The sequence below is a fragment of the Alosa pseudoharengus genome, unplaced genomic scaffold (genome assembly GCF_046254945.1).
Source record: "Alosa pseudoharengus isolate Yale_2024_CS ecotype anadromous, Long Island Sound unplaced genomic scaffold, YU_APseudo_1.1 YU_APseudo_1.1_scf_21, whole genome shotgun sequence".
NCBI lineage: Eukaryota > Metazoa > Chordata > Actinopteri > Clupeiformes > Clupeidae > Alosa > Alosa pseudoharengus.
The window spans coordinates 25711365-25731578 of NW_027468674.1; the positions used below are offsets into that span (position 1 = coordinate 25711365).

At 43.6% G+C, this 20214-nt stretch overlaps 2 protein-coding genes and 1 long non-coding RNA gene across 3 annotated transcripts in view; 1 reads left to right on the forward strand and 2 right to left on the reverse strand.

The window, feature by feature from the left end:
- Positions 1-15334, reverse strand: part of rnf40 (ring finger protein 40) — a 21309-nt gene extending 5975 nt beyond the window's left edge. Inside the window, exons 1-15 of the mRNA XM_076298294.1 lie at positions 15279-15334; positions 14518-14663; positions 14251-14418; positions 13758-14070; positions 12059-12256; positions 11665-11786; positions 11075-11221; positions 10776-10850; positions 10493-10612; positions 7814-7993; positions 6793-6928; positions 4832-4953; positions 3138-3418; positions 1944-2061; positions 733-882 (exon numbers count right to left, since the gene is read on the reverse strand). Of these exons, the coding sequence (XP_076154409.1) occupies positions 733-882; positions 1944-2061; positions 3138-3418; positions 4832-4953; positions 6793-6928; positions 7814-7993; positions 10493-10612; positions 10776-10850; positions 11075-11221; positions 11665-11786; positions 12059-12256; positions 13758-14070; positions 14251-14418; positions 14518-14655 (2268 nt within the window). The 5' untranslated portion in view covers positions 14656-14663; positions 15279-15334. The remainder of the gene's footprint in view (positions 1-732; positions 883-1943; positions 2062-3137; positions 3419-4831; positions 4954-6792; positions 6929-7813; positions 7994-10492; positions 10613-10775; positions 10851-11074; positions 11222-11664; positions 11787-12058; positions 12257-13757; positions 14071-14250; positions 14419-14517; positions 14664-15278) is intronic.
- Positions 15335-15516: 182 nt separating this feature from the next.
- On the forward strand, positions 15517-19477 carry LOC143137963 (uncharacterized). Its single transcript, XR_012990136.1, has 4 exons — positions 15517-15600; positions 16605-17562; positions 18192-18240; positions 18342-19477. It is a non-coding gene; the product is annotated as an uncharacterized LOC143137963 (long non-coding RNA).
- dmc1 (DNA meiotic recombinase 1) lies at positions 16104-20105 on the reverse strand. The gene is made up of 13 exons (XM_076298337.1): positions 19904-20105; positions 19603-19647; positions 19287-19433; positions 18767-18849; positions 18504-18556; positions 18260-18301; positions 18008-18080; positions 17757-17848; positions 17398-17471; positions 17012-17126; positions 16773-16833; positions 16558-16674; positions 16104-16292 (listed from the first exon to the last, which is right to left on the reverse strand). Exons 1-13 carry the CDS (start codon positions 19964-19966, stop codon positions 16223-16225), a joined length of 1035 nt encoding a protein of 344 aa, XP_076154452.1. The 5' UTR covers positions 19967-20105; the 3' UTR covers positions 16104-16222.
- Positions 20106-20214: the final 109 nt, after the last annotated feature.

A 20214-nucleotide genomic window follows, 5' to 3' on the forward strand; every position in this document is an offset into this window, starting at 1 on the left:
AAACAAGAGGTTCACTTCTGAGGCTCTTCTTTCATCTCTCCGCCGTTGTTTACGTTGGCCTTTTAAAGCTTAGCCCAAACACTGTGAAATCCTCGTAAACCCCCAATTTACATTCTCCCAAGGGGGACGGGTCCCGCCTAAAAGGAACTAAAAGCGAACATTTGGGGACGCGGATCAACTATTTGTTTAAGCACTTTAAAACACTCACTGCATTTGGAGAAATAAATATGGAGGCATCCACTAAAAATAACTTTGCACACCAAACAGCGACTGCATAGGCGTGTTTGTGTAGGCTGACCTAAGTGCTGGTGACTGTTTATGTATGGCCGTTGAGAGTGGGCAGTATTTCTGAGGGCTTATCTGGCTTTGCTAAACATTAGGTTGACTCAGTCCGTGACCCCTGACCCCTGTGTCTGTCTCGGAGCGAGACGGAGAGGAAACCTCTTATCACAGGCCAGTTCATGTGTTATGGCTGCATGACAAGTTGTCTAAACAGTGAGGTTGAATCGTTTGTCCCCTCTCCTCATACATTTACAAACAACATACACATCTAAACAGTAAAATAACAGGTCTACAGTCAGAGACATAATTAGACAGGCGTGCATACCAATAGACCTTGACAGAAGTACGAGCAGATATATTAAATAATGACTCGCTATATAGGTCATTTTCTTTTGACTACTCTGTCAGATGGAGTGTGGAAAGGAGGGGGAGTGGCTATGCTGAACACACCTGTTTTGTGGCGGTGAGCTTCTTCTGCAGGTGTTCGATGGTCTCCTCGGCAACCCGGATCTTCCTCAGGGCATCCTCGTCTGCCAGCTTCTTGCTCTCCTTCCTCTCCCTCTCCTCCAGCTCACGCACACGGACTCTCAGCTCTTCCACCTGAAAACACACACACAAACACACACCATAACTCATATGCGTAAGGGCAGGCAAAAGGTTTTTTTTTTTTTTCATTTCTTGAGAAAGTTAACCTTGACATGATGAGTGAGAGGTTTTTTTTTTTTTATTATTATTGTTAATCTTGTTCTGTCATGCAATCCCGTATCCTGAATCTTTGTTGCATGACAAGTGATACAAAGCAGAAAGACAGGCTCATGCCAACATGCCCACCAATAAAGTAACAGTAAAACGTTTAAAAAAACAGAATTATCCAAATCTCCTGAATACAGTTTTAGATCAATGATTCATAGTGGTTTCGGGCACTTCCTTTATGGCTCCCCAACTTCTCTGTAAATTATTTCAACGTGTAGCTCATTTTGTTTCAACCATGCGTGATTGTGTGATCCATCAGACATTCCAAACTCTTCAGAGCACACCAAATCAACAACGGAAAAACAGCGACAACATCCACTATCTCCTAAGACACGGCTTCAAACCCCCACCCCACCCCAACCACAGAGGCCTCAGTGTCACCGTCTGAGCTCGGACAGATTCACGAGCAGCTGCTAGCGCAAAATACCCGACCGAGATCTGGCCCGCAGCCCAGCTTAATCAAATCCCAACAACGGAGTAAAATTTACACTTGTTTTGCCCACAGTAATGAACCTATAAATATGTCATCTTTTAAAAAACTGAAACTTTAAGACTATAGCCTGGAGAGAAGACTATCAGGGAGGGAACTAAACTGGTTCCAACTCTTTTCCACTCTCCTTCCCTGACATTTGTTTTTCATTTCGTAGGAGAAACAAGCACATACTTTGCACTAATGTACAGGCTTGACGCACGATGACATAATGCCTTTGCCTGGCATTAAGCACAACAGAGCCTAACTCTATTTATCCTTGGAGTAGGGGGTGTCGCTAGGATGTGTGGTGTAAACGTTTTGTTGCCAGTGGCAACGGCACTCATTCACACAGCCGAGAGGAGTTAAGGGGAGTGAGAGAGAAAGTGTGTGTCTGTGTGTGAGGGGGAGAGTTGGTTGGAGGTGGAGTTGGACGCACCTCGGCTTTGGCCTTCCTCTCGGCAGCCATTAGCTGGACTTTGTCCCGCTGTTCTTTGGGGGCGGATTTGTACATGTCCAGCAGCAGCTTCATCTCCTTCTGGGACTCCTGCGCCTTCCTGTAGAACACACACACACACACACACACACACACACACACACACACACACACACACACAGAAAACACACACACACACACACACACACACACAGAAAACACACACACACACACACACACACACACACACAGAAAACACTTAGAACTGACCAGGATAGGGAATGGTTTGAATTTAGAATGTTCTGAATTCCTTATCGGGTCACACATGCAAAATAAAAAAATCTTATCACCAATCCCCTGGCACATGTTTTGAAGATGTCCTTTGAGCTACAAACCCCTATCTGTGGGCACTGGACTAGGCTTCAAAAGGCCTGAACAAGCAGCGGAAAAAAACAACAACATTCCACCACCGTGCAAGCGGCCACGTCTGCTCTGAATTTCCTGTGTTTATGTGAAGTTAGGAAATGTGACTATAACATCCCACCATGTTTAATCGAGGAAACGCAGTAAAGTGCTCTTAGCGAGTTCTAACACCGCTCGATCTCATGGAATCGTCCCCGGGTCCCTTTGCGGGCTCGGACGAGTGGGGGGGGGGGGTTGAGAGGCGTTTTCTCTCCCTCGTCCATGAGAAATCCAGATGTTTAAGTCGCACTGTTGAGGTCACGCAGCTGCTGCCGTCATTAGTTACATCATCCATACAGCTAAGTGATCGCAGGCCAGTGGCCGACGTGCCAAGCCATGACGCCGCGTTCTACGTGCGTCACAGGCCCGCGTTAAAACTACACAGAGGGGCTGCTGGAGCAGGGGATCAGAAAAGCTCCACACACACACACACACATTAAACTCCATTATCCTATACCACAGTGATAGAGAGTGGAGCTGGGTGGGTGGGTGGGAGGGGGCGGGGGCACTGTTTAGAAAGGGGGATAGGCAGTGTATCCAAAGCACACCAGCTCATCTGGGTGGAATTAGCCCCATAGCTTGGGGGGGCCATGACTTTAACAAATGGAAAACGGCTTGCCATGCACCCCACCCTGTGTTACTAAGCGAGAGAGCCAGACAGTGTGCGTGTGTGTGTGTGTGCGTGTGTGTGTGCGTCACGGCCTGAAGGACCCGTGGGACCGGCGCGCTACGTACTTGAGCTCGGCGCGGAGCATCTTGAGCGTGTCCGAGTCCTTCCTCTTGATCTCCTCGCTGCGCTGGCGCTCGCGCTCCCTCTCTCTCTCCCTCTCGCGCTCGGCCTCGCGCTCGCGCTCCCGCGCCCGCTGCCGCTCCAGCTCGCGCCGCCGCTCCTCCTCCTCGTCCTCCTGCTCCTCGTCCTCCTCCTTCTTCACCTCCAGGCCGCCGCCGCCGCCGGCGTCGCTCGCCGCCTCCTCCAGCAGCAGCACGCCGCTGGCGTCCCCGCTCTGGCAGCGCAGCTGAGGGACGCGCCGCGAGGAAGAGGAGGCGGAGGAAGAGGAAGGAGGGGGTGGGTGATGGACAGAGCAAAACAGAAGGAGTTAGAAATGAGGATTACAGTAGATCCCTGCCCCATCTGACAATGCATGATAAAGCACCAGTTACAGTGGCACCATTTCTTTTATTAAATACAGATGCTAAAGCTGTGTCATTGGGATTTGCCAGCAGAGATAAGGTCAACCTTTTTATAGAAAATACATCTTTCTGACTGAAGTTTGATGTAATCCAGTTTTTAAACATTACTTGTATTCAGCGATTCATTTTGACTTGACTGAACAAAAAACACGTTTCAAAGCCACATAACTTTACAGTTTAATACCATATGTCAATGAGCACAGCGTGAGAAGAGGCTTAGTGGTTTTTATAGGTCATACTGAGAATTCCTCAGGAGTGGAAATGTAAACACAGGAGAATGGGAGCGAGTCTGGGAAAAGTATGAGGTACCATCCCTGGTGATAAACGTTAAAAAAAGTTAGCTTATGCACATGTGAACATTAATTTAACAGAATAGTGAACTGCACACGCCATAGACAGACAAACATAAACTTCATGAAACTGGTCACGCTTCATGTTCAGTTAAGCTTTTGTATTTGATCCCAGTGAATATATACCACTGTAGTGAGTTTGAGTTCTGATTCCATGGCACCCAAGAACATAGTATTTCCCTTCTATATCTCAGCCTGTGTTGTTTATGCGAGACAGAGAAAGCTGAAATTCTTATAGAGAATTTGTTTTGTCTAAACCTGTCATAAAGATAGATAGATAAACATATTTATTGTATGTATTAGTGTAGTCTATAGAGGGGTCTCCCTATAATCTGTCATCCTTAAAAACTGTAAAAACTGAAACACTGTCGCTTCTTAAAGTGACACCATATGGTTAGCAGTGTATATGTATGACATTTCAACAGCTGCGTTTAGTTGTGCAAAGTCAAACAATTTCTGCTGACATTTAATACAGTAAACAAGGCTGTATATATTCCTATACCCCCCCCCCCCCTTCCTTTCTTAATAGCTGTGTTCTTGCAAATGTTATTTCAATTAGCTTTTAAGTTTGAGCTCATACTTTTCCATGAGTTTTTTTTGTTGTGTGGAACAGTGTTGCTGTAGTATCCATCTACTAGTTACTGCGGAGATATTCTTCTGGCGCTCAGGCATCTGGCCTTTCCTTGCAGACCCCCCCCTAACCACCAGCCTAAGGAATTTACCATTGAGTCCTGTTTATGGCTGAAACTGTAGCACTCACACAGGAGAATGCCACCTGGTCCATTCTAGAGAGTGTGTGAACTTTATCAGTTTTAGCGCTAAACCCTGCAACGGCTCAGTGGGGTCAGAGGTCAGGGCTCCGGGCTGACACAGGGCACAGACACACACCTTGTTTATCTCCATCTGGGTCTCACGCAGCTTCCTCTTGTAGCGCTGCACGTCACCCTTCAACTGGTGGTTGTGGTTCTGCAAGCTGCTGATCAGGTGACGCATCTCCCGGTTGATGGGCCCTACCAACACCATGTGAAAGGGGGGGGGGGGGGGGTTGGTAGATGGTTAAGTCTGATAATAACAGATACAATGGGTGTATGCCACTATCTCTGTTCCACGTTAGGGGGTGGACACGGGCCAAAGCACACACCGTTGAGGCTGGGAGGAAAAGGCAAAGACAGGATGCATCCCCCTCGCTCTGCACATACACACATTTCCTGCCTCGCGTCTATGGCAACAGTAACCCCTGGCGACTGCAACAAAGGAAGTCACCGGGCTTGGTGCGCAGCAGGACCGATAAAAAAGCTGAACTTCCCTGACGAGTCCGGCCTCAATTAGTGGATGTGGGAGTGGTCCGTGGACAGGGGAGAGAGCTACTGGGTGGATGTGGCGAGACATTTCCGTAACGGACACTGCAGAGTACACTCACTCATCCTATGTCCAGCAGAGACATGTATTTTACTTGGACACCAACCAATGAATTACCTAATTAACTGGGGTCATTTAAATTAGCCACCACTGAAGTAAGTTGAACAATGTTGGTTCACAAATAATTGAACTGACCAAAACGCGAAAGAGTGGCTTCAAAATTTTAGAAATTTGCATTGATAAATGACAATACAAACTTAAGACATGTTTTATCTACTCCAACTACAGTATAAGGAAAAATACAAAACCCCAACATCGACATCTATTACAGCCCTACGTACTGCGAGTATCCAAACAGAGTAAATCAGTTTGAAACATTCACTTAAATATACTAATCCAAGCCTACTGAGAGCAGTCCAAAGATGACCTGCACTGGTTGGACACTGCCACCGGACATACAGTCCAGGTCCTTCAATTTAACAGAAGCCCGTTCAGGTTAATATTATGTGACTGGGCAGGCCTTTCCATGATAGAAAACATTTCAGCTCACCATTTCCTCTCCAGATATGATTTACAGGCCTTGGATAAATGCTCTGGGTCGTTGTCATGTTAGAAAGTGAAACTGGGACCAATAAAGACAGCGACCGGAGGGAAAAGTATGATGTCGCTGTAAAATTCCCTGGCATCCGTGCGGGTTCAGTATTCCCTGGATACAATCCAGATCACATCTTTTCCGTGCTCTTAAACAGCGCTGGAGCATACTTCACAGTGGGTGTGATAGTCATTAAATATCTCCTTAGTATCTCGAATAAAATTCGTTCTTCCAGCACCAACAAACCTTCATCAGTAAAAATTTCCCAGACACTCCAATAAAGGTTGCATGACCCTGGCCATCATCCCAATAGACAGAGAAACGGCATCCTGCCAGTGGCCTCTGTCTGGCAAGATTCACTACTGTATTGTCCAGCTTCCTAAATTGGATCTGTTGTGAACTAGCCTGAACTGAAGCGATCCTAATCTGGTCACTTTAGATCTTTGAAAAATATCTCTCTTAATATGGAAAGATGTTAGTATTTCACATCTCATTTCGATCAATATTGAGTTATAATTTAATCAAATCATGGCATCTGTGCCAATACCCAGTCCTAATTAACTGAAATATCAGACATCACAGCTTTCATAAGATGACAATTTGAATAGTTAACATTATTATATAATAAAGATGACTATCACAGCTGGTATTATCATTGATTATGATGAGTTACTTTAATATATTTAAGCCAAAACATAATGGTGAACTATACTGAAATTACCAAACACACTTGTCTTGCAGCATTTCCAGACATCTGGGGAGTAGCGTGAGTATTTCTTGTGAGTGTGTTAGCAGGCAGATGCTCATGTATGGCTGAAGTGATGCACTGGTGCAGCGTCGAGACACGGAAACTGCTAGAACTCAGGGAGTACCAGCCGGTTGATGGGGGATTATTTACCTGCTTGCTCGTTGGCCGCCAGGTTCTGCTCAAACTCGATGCGCAGCATCTCGTACTCCTTGCGCACCTGGGCCAGCGTGTCCTCCAACTGGATGACCTCTGTGCGGAGCTTCTTCTGCAGTGACAGCTCGTCACTCTGCCCCCAGGGGGTACGCATCGCATCACGCCACGCCACAGGGACACAGGAAGCGGCAACAATGAGGGACAGAGGGGGGGGGGTCAGGGGGGTGGGGGTGGAGAAAAGAAGGCCGGCCGTGAGAACTGAGCTTTGACACGACGTGCGACTATTTCCAGTTATCACTGCAGTTAAACTTAGCATGAATGTCAGCCAGCTGCTATCTTACAGAGTTCAAACTATGGACGCAGAGGACTATATCTCTACTTCCTTTTCTAAAATTACCCACCCTTGTCTGCACCTCAATGTAGATTACGCTGACGCAATCTTTTCCGCCCACATGTAAATCGGTTCAATGTCATAGTCTTGTCTTGAGCCACATAATAACCTCATGCTACTAACCTATCCATGAACTAGTCACAGAAAAAGTATCATCATATGTCTCTCTCTTTTTTCAAACTCACCATAACAGTTTATTTGATGCTCTATTAATAAAAATGATCTAGAAATTGTATATAATATCAATAATACATTTACTAGGAGTGTAACAGTACACAACAATAATGGTTGAGTCTGTACGCCGGTTTTGAAGTCACGGTTCCGTTCATTTCCGGTACAGTAAGCCTGTAGGTACTGCTAACCTACGATTCACTGACAATATTACTGATGTGCAACAGGAAAAGTATTTTGGAAAGATGTCAAATGTTTTTGACGCAAACTGACTAAACTGACATTTGGTCCAGCACTTAATATGTTTGTGTAGGAACTCAAATTTGAAACATGGTCCGCAAGCAAAAAAGTTTACTGTTGATTACTGTTAAAGACTCCATTTGGTACATTCGGTACAGATACATACGGCTTTACACCACCAACACTTGCATATGGTTTTATTGTCTGTAAGCCTACCTCCATGTGTTCGATCTGTCTGAGGTGAGCATTCTTGGCGGTCAGCAACAGCGCCCGTGCCTCGTCCAGCTGGGTCTTCACACTCAGAGACTCATTGTACAGCAGAGAAAACTGTGATTGCAAACACTTGTATTCCGGTGTCTCCTTCACCACTTCTTCTGGAATGTTCCGCAGGTCCATCTGTTGATTGCAGTGAAATGTGTTGAATGTGTTGAAGTGTGCAACAAGTCATCTACTGCCCTCTTTGATGTTACTTCTGCTTTTAATAATAATAATAATAATAATAATAATAATAATAATAATACTTTTGATATCTGATTTATGCAGACTATAAATATTTTGAGATATAAATATTTGAGAATGCTCTATTAATAGTGTGGCTCATTCACACCTGTTGGACTTACAAGATGGTTATATTAAAATTATAGCCCTCCATGATAACTAAAAACAACAGCATTTTAAAAGAAAGGAAAAACAATGAAACTATTTGAAGCAATGTAATGATAGGACAAGCCATTACTGTTATTTATCTCCTGCAATCCCTGATGTCTACTTTCACTAGTTTTATTATCCTATTTTCTTCTTCCATCAACACTTGTTCTCGTTCACTTGTTCTAAATAATTAAATGTTTAAAGTATGGATCATACCCATCTGTTACAAAAATTACCACTTGATGCTATAAACGATCCAATAACCGATAAACAACAACCAATAAACAAGAACAACCAAGACATTTTAAACCAGTTCACACTCAGACTCCACACACGCAGGTATGATTCCACACACGCAGGTGTGACTCCACTCAGACTCCACACACGCAGGTGTGACTCCACTCAGACCACACACGCAGGTGTGACTCCACACCAGGGTTTCCGTTGTCCGGTAATTACCGGACATTGGCCGGAAAAAAAATTAAATGTCCGACAAAATTAAATCTCTCCGGTCAAATTGTCCGATTGAAATTGGCTATCCCGTCCCCTAACGCAATCTGAATTTGAGAATAAGCCTTAATACGTAAGCCTATATTATACGTCCTCTGTCTATGTTTTTAAATGAACAGGCCCTACCGTTTGAAAAGTAAGCTATTAAACAACACGCATAGCTATGCTGCATTTCAAATAGGAAGCGCACGCTTAAAACGTCCATGTTAAACAACGAACAAATGAGTGAGGCGGTTCAAACATGGCCAGGCCCAGGCAGACTAGCCTTAAACGTTTTTTCAGAGGCCAGACTTGATGGATGATGATAAATTGGTAACGTCTGAAGCCTCAGATGTCCGGTCAACTCCACCACCACCAGATAAAAAGTGTCGGGTGTATCTGTCGGAATCAGTGACATTGGAAGTGGAGTTGCGGGAGATGCGGCCGCTCCAAGACACTGTCATTCTCTGTGTAGTCTACACTGGACATGCAAAGTGTTCTTTACCCAAAGCATACAGTAGGCCTATGCGTTCTCTGTCTATGATCTGCAGGGTTAGGGCCTCCTCGACGAGGAGATTACTGGTCAGCGGTCCGCGGATAATTTCTGGCACAATTAAACGGTATCATTGAACCGCGGCCGAAAGAAAAAGAAACTAAACATTTCCCAGAATAGGAAACATTTCTTGATTTATTGTTATCAAAGGCATATTATTAGTGGGTAGTGGTGTGAGCGCTCATTCTTGTATGTGCGCATCTGTGTAAGGTAAACAGTCACCACTGGAGATGTGGAGAACGTGGGTAGCAGCAACAAACAACGTAGCCTTTTTAAAACAACGAACGAAGCGGACTCTTGCTGTCCATGAAAAGATACTGGCTAGATCTTGTTAGGCATGTTTAAGTTAGGCTAATGAACATGTTGCATTCTAGCTTGATTATGTCATTCTTAAGGTAGCCTGTCTCCAGTTTTCCTCAATTTGACTAATTAAGAAGCGATAATATATTTGACTAGCATATCATCAAAATGTCAGGAAAACGAAAACTCTGCCGGTCACTTTGACCGGCACCATTTTTTTCTAGCGGAAAATCTGACTCCACACACGCAGATATGACTCCACTCAGACCACAAACACGCAGGTATGACTCCACACACGCAGGTATGACTCCACTCAGCCTCTACACACACAGGTATGACTCCACTCAGACCACACACACAGGTATGACTCCACAGGTATGACTCCACAGGTATGACTCCACTCAGACTCCACACACACAGGTATGACTCCACTCAGCCTCTACACACAGAGGTATGACTCCACTCAGACCACACACACAGGTATGACTCCACTCAGACCACACACACACAGGTATGACTCCATACACACAGGTATGACTCCACACACACAGGTATAACTCCACTCAGACCACACACACAGGTATGACTCCACTCAGACCACACACACACAGGTATGACTCCACACACATGCAGGTATGACTCCAGACACACAGGTATGACTCCACTCAGACCCCAGACACACAGGTATGACTCCACACACACAGGTATGACTCCACTCAGACCACAAACACAGGTATGACTCCACTCAGACCACACACACACAGGTATGACTCCACACACACAGGTATGACTCCACTCAGACCACACACACAGGTATGACTCCACTCAGACCACACACACACAGGTATGACTCCACACACACAGGTATGACTCCACACACACAGGTATGACTCCACTCAGCCCACCTTGAGCATCTCGCTCTCCCTGACCGCCTCCTGGAGCTCCTGCTGCAGTTTCTCCAGCTCCGCCATGCGGCTGTTGGCCAGCTCCTGATTCTGCTCCAGCTCTGCGTTCAGCAGCTCAAACTGGACACCGGGAGAGAGATGGGGCGGGGGGGGGGGGGGGTTACAGATCAGACAGTGCCTCTCAGTACCTCTCTAACATGACTTTCTATACACCACTGCATTGCTGAATGAAGCACTGTCTGTGTGTATCAGTGGTTGAACAGTGTGAGGGGAGTCACCTCACCTTCTGTATGCTGAGGGTGATCTGACCTCCAGGGAGCCCTCCAGAGCCTCCTGTGGAGTAGTAGCCTGAGTTCAACTATGAAAGAAATACAGTCACAAAAAAGATGAAAGATCATCAATTACAGCCGACTGAAAGCCACAATAAATCTCATCACATCAGATATCGTTTTGTCAGATATTTGACAAGAAACATATAAGCATATAAGAGGCAGACAGGCCAGAACTCATTGATATGGCGAGGTGATTCTGAAATCCATGATGACCCATTGCATAATGTAAATAATACTGTGTTGTGATTACCTGTTCCAGGGCCTCAGCCAGGTGCTTGTTGAGCTTCTGCTCTCTGTTGCGCAGCTTCTCGATGTCCCACTGCAGGTCCTCTACAGCCGTCTCCATCTCAGACACCTTGGTCTCCGAGCCAGTCACCTTGTCTACCAGCTCATTATACTGAACGACAAGGGGCACAAAGTCATAAACTCATTTGGTTTTTTTTGCAGTTTTTCAAATGTTGCAGTTTTTTTCCATCTTGTAAAATGTCTTCTCAGTGTATGGATCAGTGTTGAGTATAACAACTTGTGAAGGTGCGGTTGAATTTCAACCCCTCATAATTCAATTCAGTTTCATCTATATGGCATAACATATAATATATATAATATCATAACATTAACGTTACACACTGGGTCAGACTTTGAAACATACCCTTTTCATTGCATAGACATTCTTATACGCTGTATACACGCTGATTATAATGTGCTTATGTAGAAAATAAAGGCTTGCTAAAGCTTATAACTGTCAGGGAATGCAAGATAACAATGTTATAGGAACACACTGGGCAATGCTGCATGTAAGGCATTTGCTCTAGCAGGCAATAACAACAGCTGGACACGCACCTCCATGGACACTTTATGGTGCTTGCCCTGCAGCGAGGAGGCGAGGTCCTGCAGTCTCCGGTTCTCCTCCAGCAGAGAGCAGTTCTGGGCCAGGATCTCTCTCTGGTTATCATCCTCACACACTGAAAGGGGGCACACAGGGAGTTATCCCTCATTGCAAATCAATGAAGGCCACAGAAACCGAGCGAAGCGTCCAACAATGTCCTTGCGATTGCGTAAACCCTCTCTGCCAGAAACACGCAAGCTTCACAGCAAGTACATTATATGTACCATGTATGCACAGCTCAACCATGCAGGAAAGCACTCAAGAGATTTCAGCTGGCTGTTTCCACATGCTTTTGATGGTGGTTTGGAGCGGGGAGTGAACTAAGGACGAGACTGCCCGGGGCCTCACCTGCACTCTGGACGCGGGCGCACAGGTCCTCGATGTTGGTGTGCAGCCGGTCGAAGACGCACACCACACAGGCGACGGTGCTCTTGCTGAACTGCATGCGGTCCTGCAGCTGCAGGCCCAGCTCCTCCTCGCAGCAGTGGTCCAGCGTGGCCAGGAACCCCTTGGCAGTGTCGCTCAGCGGGGTCGGGGGAGGGGGCGCTGTGGATGAGGGGGAAGGGGGGGGGGGGGAATTTGGGTGACAAGGGAGCGGACTGTTATGCATGTTCCATATTTGCCTGGTTGAAATTCACGCTCGACTTGAAGCCCTAAATCAGTGTACTGGATGACCGTAAGTGACAGGGATGGAGCCGGATGGGATGCTGACATGACAAAAGAGCACTTGTGCAGCTGATTCAAATGACATGATTCAAAACATTACAGTTTTACTTTGACTTTAAAGTGCAAATAAATGGTGATGATATGCAGGTAACAAGTACAGCAAGTCAATTTACAGCTTGCTGACACCAAAGACTCCTTGATAAACATGTCAGAGTGACAACAACTGACTACTAAGTAATGTGATCTTATAAAAGAATGAAAAGAATAGAAAACAGATGCATGAAGCATTGCAAGACTTTACATTCTATTCCTAACTTGACATACCCTGAAGAGAATCAATTCCTATTGCCAGATCTTTGCACAAAATTGCCTAGGGGTGCCTGCCAACTCTCATGAGTCTGCATACATTTTTGCTGGAAGATTTTGCAAATTGAAAAAAGTGAAACACAGCCTTCAGTGAGCATACTGTTCCACTACAGCCAAGATATGAATCTCTAAATATATTTTGACTGTTCAACTCCACAGTAATGCTCTTTTTTGTGCGAGACAGGCGGATAGGACACTCCTCACATGAAAGCTATTTTGAAAGCAAAAACACCTATCTGCATGTAGGGCTGCAACAATGTATTGATTAATCAATTAATTGTAAACCACTATTAGTTTCAACTATCAAACTATTTAAACTATTTTGGTCATTGCTAATCAGAGACATTAAATATTTTCAGTTTGACTTACTCTTGAGTCTTGACAGATGACAGTAAACTAAATATTTTTAGCATGTGGACTAAAACAAGGAATTTTAGGACATATTCTTCAGCTTTGAGAAACACTCATTGACATTTTCACAATTTTCTGGTATTTTAACCAATTAAACAACTACTCGATTAAACAAGAAAAATAATCAACGATGGCTGTGTCCAAAGTGAAAAAAATGCTGCCTTTTAAGATATCTAACAGGGGAGTGAGACATAGAGGCATGTCCGAATCAAATATTTCTATGGAATGCTGCCTTCTAAGATACCTTTGTTTTGCCGAAGGCAGCATAGATGTATCCTACATGTTACCTTCAACATCCAAAATTCTATTTAATTGTGAGCAGCTGTTGCTGCAGTCGAACGTTACGTTATTCTACTTTCTGGTATCCTGGCAACAGCGTTCTATATTGCCATCTTGCTAGGCTGTCTGAAAAGATTATGTAGCAGGTACCTTGATGCCTTCCTACAGCAAGTGACTTGTATGAATATTCATTCATCGTTCATAAATCTAAGCATCAAATACTCAAAACAAATGCCTTGCATTTGGTAATAACTTACTCAGATCATTACAACCAAATCATACTTGGACAAAATGACTTAACAGAAAAAAACAAGAAGGTGCCTACCTGTGATGCCATCCACCCGTGGCACTTCTGTAGCCATCTGGTCCAGGCCATCCTGCTGTGGAGGCAGCTGTGGCCGGTCCTCCTCATCTGGAGCAGGGGGCTGTGGGGGAGCAGGCACCTCTTCCCCATCTGCTGGAGGGGGTGCTGGTGGAGGCTCTGTGTCAGGCTCGGGAGCAGGCACTGGAGGGAGTTCAGGAGCCAGGGCAGGAGAGGGGGCGGGTGGCTCTGGGGCCGTGGCAGACAGGGTCGGAGCGGGCTCTGGAGGGTTCTCAGGCTCCACGCGCTGAAGCAGGACCTGAAGGTTCTCATCGAGCTACGGTGGGAGTGGGAAAATGGCACGAAAATATTTGTCACATAAAGCAATAATGGGTCAAACAATATGCAATTCTAACAATTCCAAAGATAACATCTGATTTAGAAAGCTGAGCATATTAACACAGATAAATACCATACAAATAAGAAAGATATGGGCCTAATAAAATAAATACTATACCCGTGTCCAATAGCGGTTCACAATGAGCAGGGTGGTGTCATCGGTAGCCTGACGTTTCTCCAACTTTTCAATCTTCTCTCGCAGTTCATCCTCCATCACCTGCCTCTGCTCTAGCCTCTCACACAGCTTCTTGTTCTTGAACTGGAGGACCTTCATGTCCATTTCTTCCTGTAACAGCAAATGTAGAGCAAAGTGCTTTGACATTTCAAGGCCCAACTGCTGGCTGACAGTTAAGTCAGTGACATATTTATGCAAAGACTGACTAACCGTGGAAGAGACCCCTCCAATACGAATAGGCTCGATGAGAGTCGTGGTGGTCTTCTCCTCTTTCTTGGACTTCTTTTCAGGTGGGCCAGGGGGACTGTCCCCACCTGAGGCACGCTTCCCTCCACCTGTGCCCGACATGGTTCCCTCTGTTGAGAAATAAACATAGTTGTAAATCTTGAGTTCACCAGGCAATTGAATTAGAATGTGGCAATACTACTCGTTATGGTCAAAAACGATATTGTTTCCGAAAGGTGGGACTAATACTGTGAAGAGAAGAAACGTATGAAATCGTTTGTTGACATCTACAGCGTCTGATCTAAAGTTATTCTGCTGTTGTCATCTCGCTAATCGCCTATTTACGTTTTGGGTAGGAGCTAACTCTGATTATGTTGCATACCGGTAACTTGCGACCACTCAAAATAGAAATATTATTTACGTCAAATTACTCAATACTCAAACAGCTAAAGGGCCAAAGGCCTTACAGTATATCAGACGATTAATACATATATCGGTATGACTAACTTAAACAAATGTGTACTACACTATGCTAACTTGCTACATGTTTACTTAGCTGATTAGCCTGCAAGACAAGGTACGCTAGAAAGCTTGGTAACTGTGTCAAGGGATGGATCTCATCGAGTCGAGTCTAAAAAGATTTTGGGATGTTTTTATCTTAATGATATAATGTTAACACATGTGCGAAAGATGATTTCAGTCGTGAAAGAATATTTGTTTTACATTCACTTATTCCCGACACAAACCTTTAGCGGTAGTGAAAGCCTTCCGAGCACATAGCTAGCTAGCAGACCGAACTAGCTGTATGTTTAACGGAAATGACGATTTTAGACATCCTGTATTTTGGTCGCATTTTTTTTTTAGTCGTTGCCCCCTAGAGGTCCATCGTCAAAGATTCGGATTCAAAGCTACAAGTGAACACTGGTGAGATCCGTATTATATGCCGTACTTGGCGAAATCAAACTGCACATTCTTTAAGAGTTCAGTTGGCAAAGGACAAAGGTGGATGCCTGCCTGCGGTCTGGCTGGGCAAATGGCTGTCAAGTTCTTTTTCCCTACTATGGAGTGGTATGTACATGTGTTTACATTCATCTCTACCAACTAAGGTCTATGAGTCATTAAGTCCTGAATCCCAATAATCTGAAGAGTGGGATACTGCAATGCCACGGGAATGCCAGCAATTCAACCAGAACTGAGCTTTGAGCAAGACAAAGCTTAAAAGGGCATAGGTACAGCTGGTCATTAGGGCTATTCTTATGGTTATGGGATTTGGCAGACGCCTTTGTCCAAAGCGACATACAAATACAAAAACAATATAATATTTAACATTTAACAGGGAACAGATTAGAATGTTGGTCAAACTATAATAAGGAGAATAGCATTACATTTAAATTAATGAATTCATAAAATTTAAATATTCTTAAAGCAAGTTTATTATTTAATCAATTAAACATTCACACATTTTCAAACAATATATGTTTATTTACAACTCACTTTATAAAAATAATTCACATACACAAATCATTGGGGCAATATATAATAAATAGTAGTTGTGATATAATAATAATAAATAATTGCAATAATAAATAGCAAACTGTTAATGTGACACTGTATGTTTGCAGTTAATAAAGTCACATACAACTGAACATCATTTTTCTCCAAGACTGCTCCACCCTTCAGTATCTTTGCCTCATTCTTTGGCATCTGCGATTCCTCCAGCAGTAATTGCAAACGTAGCCTCATTTTCTGGCATATCAGGACTGAAAAGAGAGAAAGAGAAGACTTGTTAAGGGACACACAAAAATCAGTGCAGCCGACATTAAATTGGACTACCTTTAGGTGTACATTGAAAATATTTGAAGAATGTTGCATGCGCTTCATTAAATAAGGGGCTGTGTAATAGAGAGAAATCATTTAAATGTCAGCAGTTCTATTCTGATGAAGCTGTTTTCACACACTGCATCAGAAATAGAAATGTAGTGCAAGTCGAATATATATGTGAGAGAGCTAATGTATATGATATACCTGTCAAAGATCTTGGCTATTCTCATCTCGCCTCGTCCTTTCCTCAGGCTGATTCGGGTGGTGGAAGCATGGGCCAGGATGTGTCCTCCAATGGGCTTCTTGGGATCAGCCTGGAACCTGTGACAGTAGCAATAACAGGGCTCTTGTGATCTCTTAAGGGTTCTGAGTCTGACCCTAAAACAGTTCTGTGAGAATGGCAGTTTGCAGTCACATACGTCATCCCTGCTCCTGGATCCGCCGTCATCTGGTTGGTGACAAACACGGCCACATTGTATTCTGTAGGCCATAAAAAGAGAGATGTGGAGAACAAACAAACAAATAATGCAATAACGTTCAACACAGAAAGAGGCATGTCCATCTCTATACTCCAGAGAATATCTCATATGATTAATAACAAAACAGGAGAAACATCTTGTAGTTCAATTAGAAAGAGCAGTTGCCAATGGGCCCTGACCCTCAGAGATTTTTTGCAATCTGGAGAGCATCTGAGCCAGCTTCTGCTGTCTCTCTGCAAGTTCGCCCCGACCAGAGAAGTCCACCCGGAAAAGAGCCATGATCGAGTCAATGATCTGTAACGCAGAGGGAGAGAGACAGTTCCAGGGCCAAGCAGAAGAGATAGTGAGAGGAATAGTGAAAATTTGGTGTTAAGTTGTGATACAGTATATAGTAGTATGATGACCACTGACTCACTAGCATGTGATAAATTGGACCAGGCTTAATTGACACCAGAGATTGGTGGTGGATTGGATGGTTCAAATTAGAGAGCAATACATTAAAACATTGAAATATATTAAGACAAAAAACATGTATGACTGCAGTAATTATTCTCTGACATTGTACCAGTAGCTTGAAGACGCCGCCTTCCTCGTGAAACTTGGCTGCCACAAAGTCCAACAGCTCCATCTGGTGTTCGCCTGTGTAGTGAAAACACAGATGTTTTGCTTACATGACGTTGAACGAGGCTGTATGTATCAAGACAGAAAAGGTTAAGCCCTCTATGTACATGTATGTATAACTTGTTTCATATATCATTTTTACTAGCAAATTTCAGGGGTTTAAAACATCTTAAAAGGATCACGAATGTATAAGTTAAATGTACACATTTGGGATATCTTTTTGGAGCTAACCAACAGAGTACAGAACATATTTTTACAACCTTGATGTACATTAAAAAAAAAAACAAGAGGCCAGGTTCTTACTGGTATAAGCTCTAGCATACAGCACATTGTCCAGCACGGCTTCATGATCCACATTAAATCTGTCTGCAATATCCTTCAGCCTGTCTGGCCGACTAGGAAAGTTAAGGAATGGACAGACGGTAGACATTGCTGACACTGCATTTGTGATCCAGGTCTGATTTAAGGCCTGGACTGGTGGTTTTCAAATATTAGTTCAAATATTTGTTAGTATATTTGAACTAATGTTTTGCAGATCGGCCAGAGAAGGATACAAGGTGTTTTCTGTGTCAATGAAAATTATTTTGCCCCCTGGGTAACCATCTTCTCCGGGTAGCTGTGCTGTTACTGTAAAGAAAAACACTGATGTTTTGCGATGTCACTATGAAAAAAAACATTGAACATTTTTGTTTGAAACAAAGTTACTGTCACAGTGCAATTTTAACTTTATTTTTTCAGACCAAGTTTAGTGTTCATTCTCGGAAGTATCACTGAAGTACCCCGAAAGGTAGGCTGACACAACTTACCACAGAGTGTGTGCGAGAGCTGTGTCTTCCCAGTTCGAAACTCTGCATGAGAAAACATTTAAATGTTAAGTTCTCCTCCGAGGGCCAAGGATGTGCCAAACCGCATGTGTCATCAACACACCCTGCTTTATACGACACCGCCGCTAACTCCAGCCCAGACGACCCTGAGCCAAGAACAGACACTGAGGCGAGTGGAGAGGAGAGAGATGGGGAAAAAAGGATAGCACAAAGCCATCCGTCTTACCGCCAAATGCCTCAGTGATGGCCATGCTCTCAATGCCTCCTCCCATGAGTTTACTGAGATGGAACAGAAGAGGAATTAGAAACTTATTTAAAAAATATTATTGTTGGAACACTTAACTTTATGACTTCAACTCTCCACAAATGAGAGTTCTGTGAGAGATTGATTCCACCCAGCATGATACGTGCGTGTTGAGGTGATTAGAGAAAGAGAAAAGTGTAAAGAAATTGGTGGCTTTCTCGTGTTGATAAAGGTCAAGCCTTAACTCAAACTCCAGGCTCCCTGTGGTGATGTGGAACACCTGCTTCCTCTTCTCACTGTACTCCAACGCGGTCAGAAAACCGTTAGCCTGGTAAGAGGAGAGGAACGTGAAAATAACACACTGCTGACAGATTGAAGAGGACAGACATGCAAAGACTTACCACTTAGAGCCGTGGCCTCATGCAAACTTGTTTTTGTTTATCATGTGCTGTTAACAATGTATAAAATAAGCTTGCCCAGAATTTACAAGACTAGCTAAAAGGAATTATTCCTTTGAGAGAGATTGGACAAAACAGCTGTTTTTGTATCTCACATTGATGTTCTCCCGCTCTATTGGAGGTGTTTACACTTTTTGTTTGTTTTGTTTTTCTGCATTTACTCTGTGAGGTCATTTTCCAACACATGAAAGAATCCATGGCGCAACAGATTGAACCAACATCATAAAAACAAAATCATTTTCAACCCCATTGCACTTTATGGTCATAAATAGCTGCAGGCAACCTAAATCCAGGCCTGTTATCTCACCAGCAGTTTCCCAGCAGCCTCTTTGATTTTGTCAACTTTAGCTTCAGAGAGACCTTTGATGTTGCAGAGAGCTCGGCGTGTGGTCATCTGTATGCCTTTCACTGTGCAGATCCCCACTGACTTCAGTTTTTTAATGTCAGCCATATTCTGTGTGGGCAATGATACATGAAACATTGGAATAAAAGAATTAAGAGATAGAGTGTGCGGCGACAAAGTTTTTTCTTAGGCAATGATACATGACCATCACATATATGAATTTCTCACCAGTGGTAATGTTGAAGTAATATTATGGAGATGTGTGCTCCTTCATACTTACAATGCCATGTTTTTGTAAAAGGTCAATGTCTTGGAAAAATGATTCCTGTGGAGAAAACACTAATTAATATAGTAATTGATATGAGTATTTATTCGTAAGTATTGATAAAGTCGAGATCATTTCTCATTTCAACCTCAGCATTCAACCTCTTATCAATGAACACTCGATAATCTATTACTTACAATGTCGCCCTCTTGTGGAGTTATCTAAGTGTTATCGAAGGTGATGAATTTCACATTCTGTTTGATTTATTAACAAACTTCAACTCTGAGGCTATAATTTTCTCATTCTCTAGGTATACCTCGTCATCCTGGTATCCTAACGTTGCTTCATCCTCCACAACTTGGTCCTCGGCGGATCTCATATTTATCTGTAACGTTAGATTATTATTGGTAAAGAGAACATGCTAAGTTAGCTTTAACGTAATAACCTTGTCAGCTAATGTTAACTATTAGCTACCAATCTGACGAACTACCTATCAAACTGACTACCAGGAATTACCAGGTTACTTCAAATACAACATAACGCATATTTTTTGTAGACATAAATACAATATTTGAGTTAGAAACAGTATTGCCTTAAGTTACCACTTACAACTCCTACTCTTGCTAA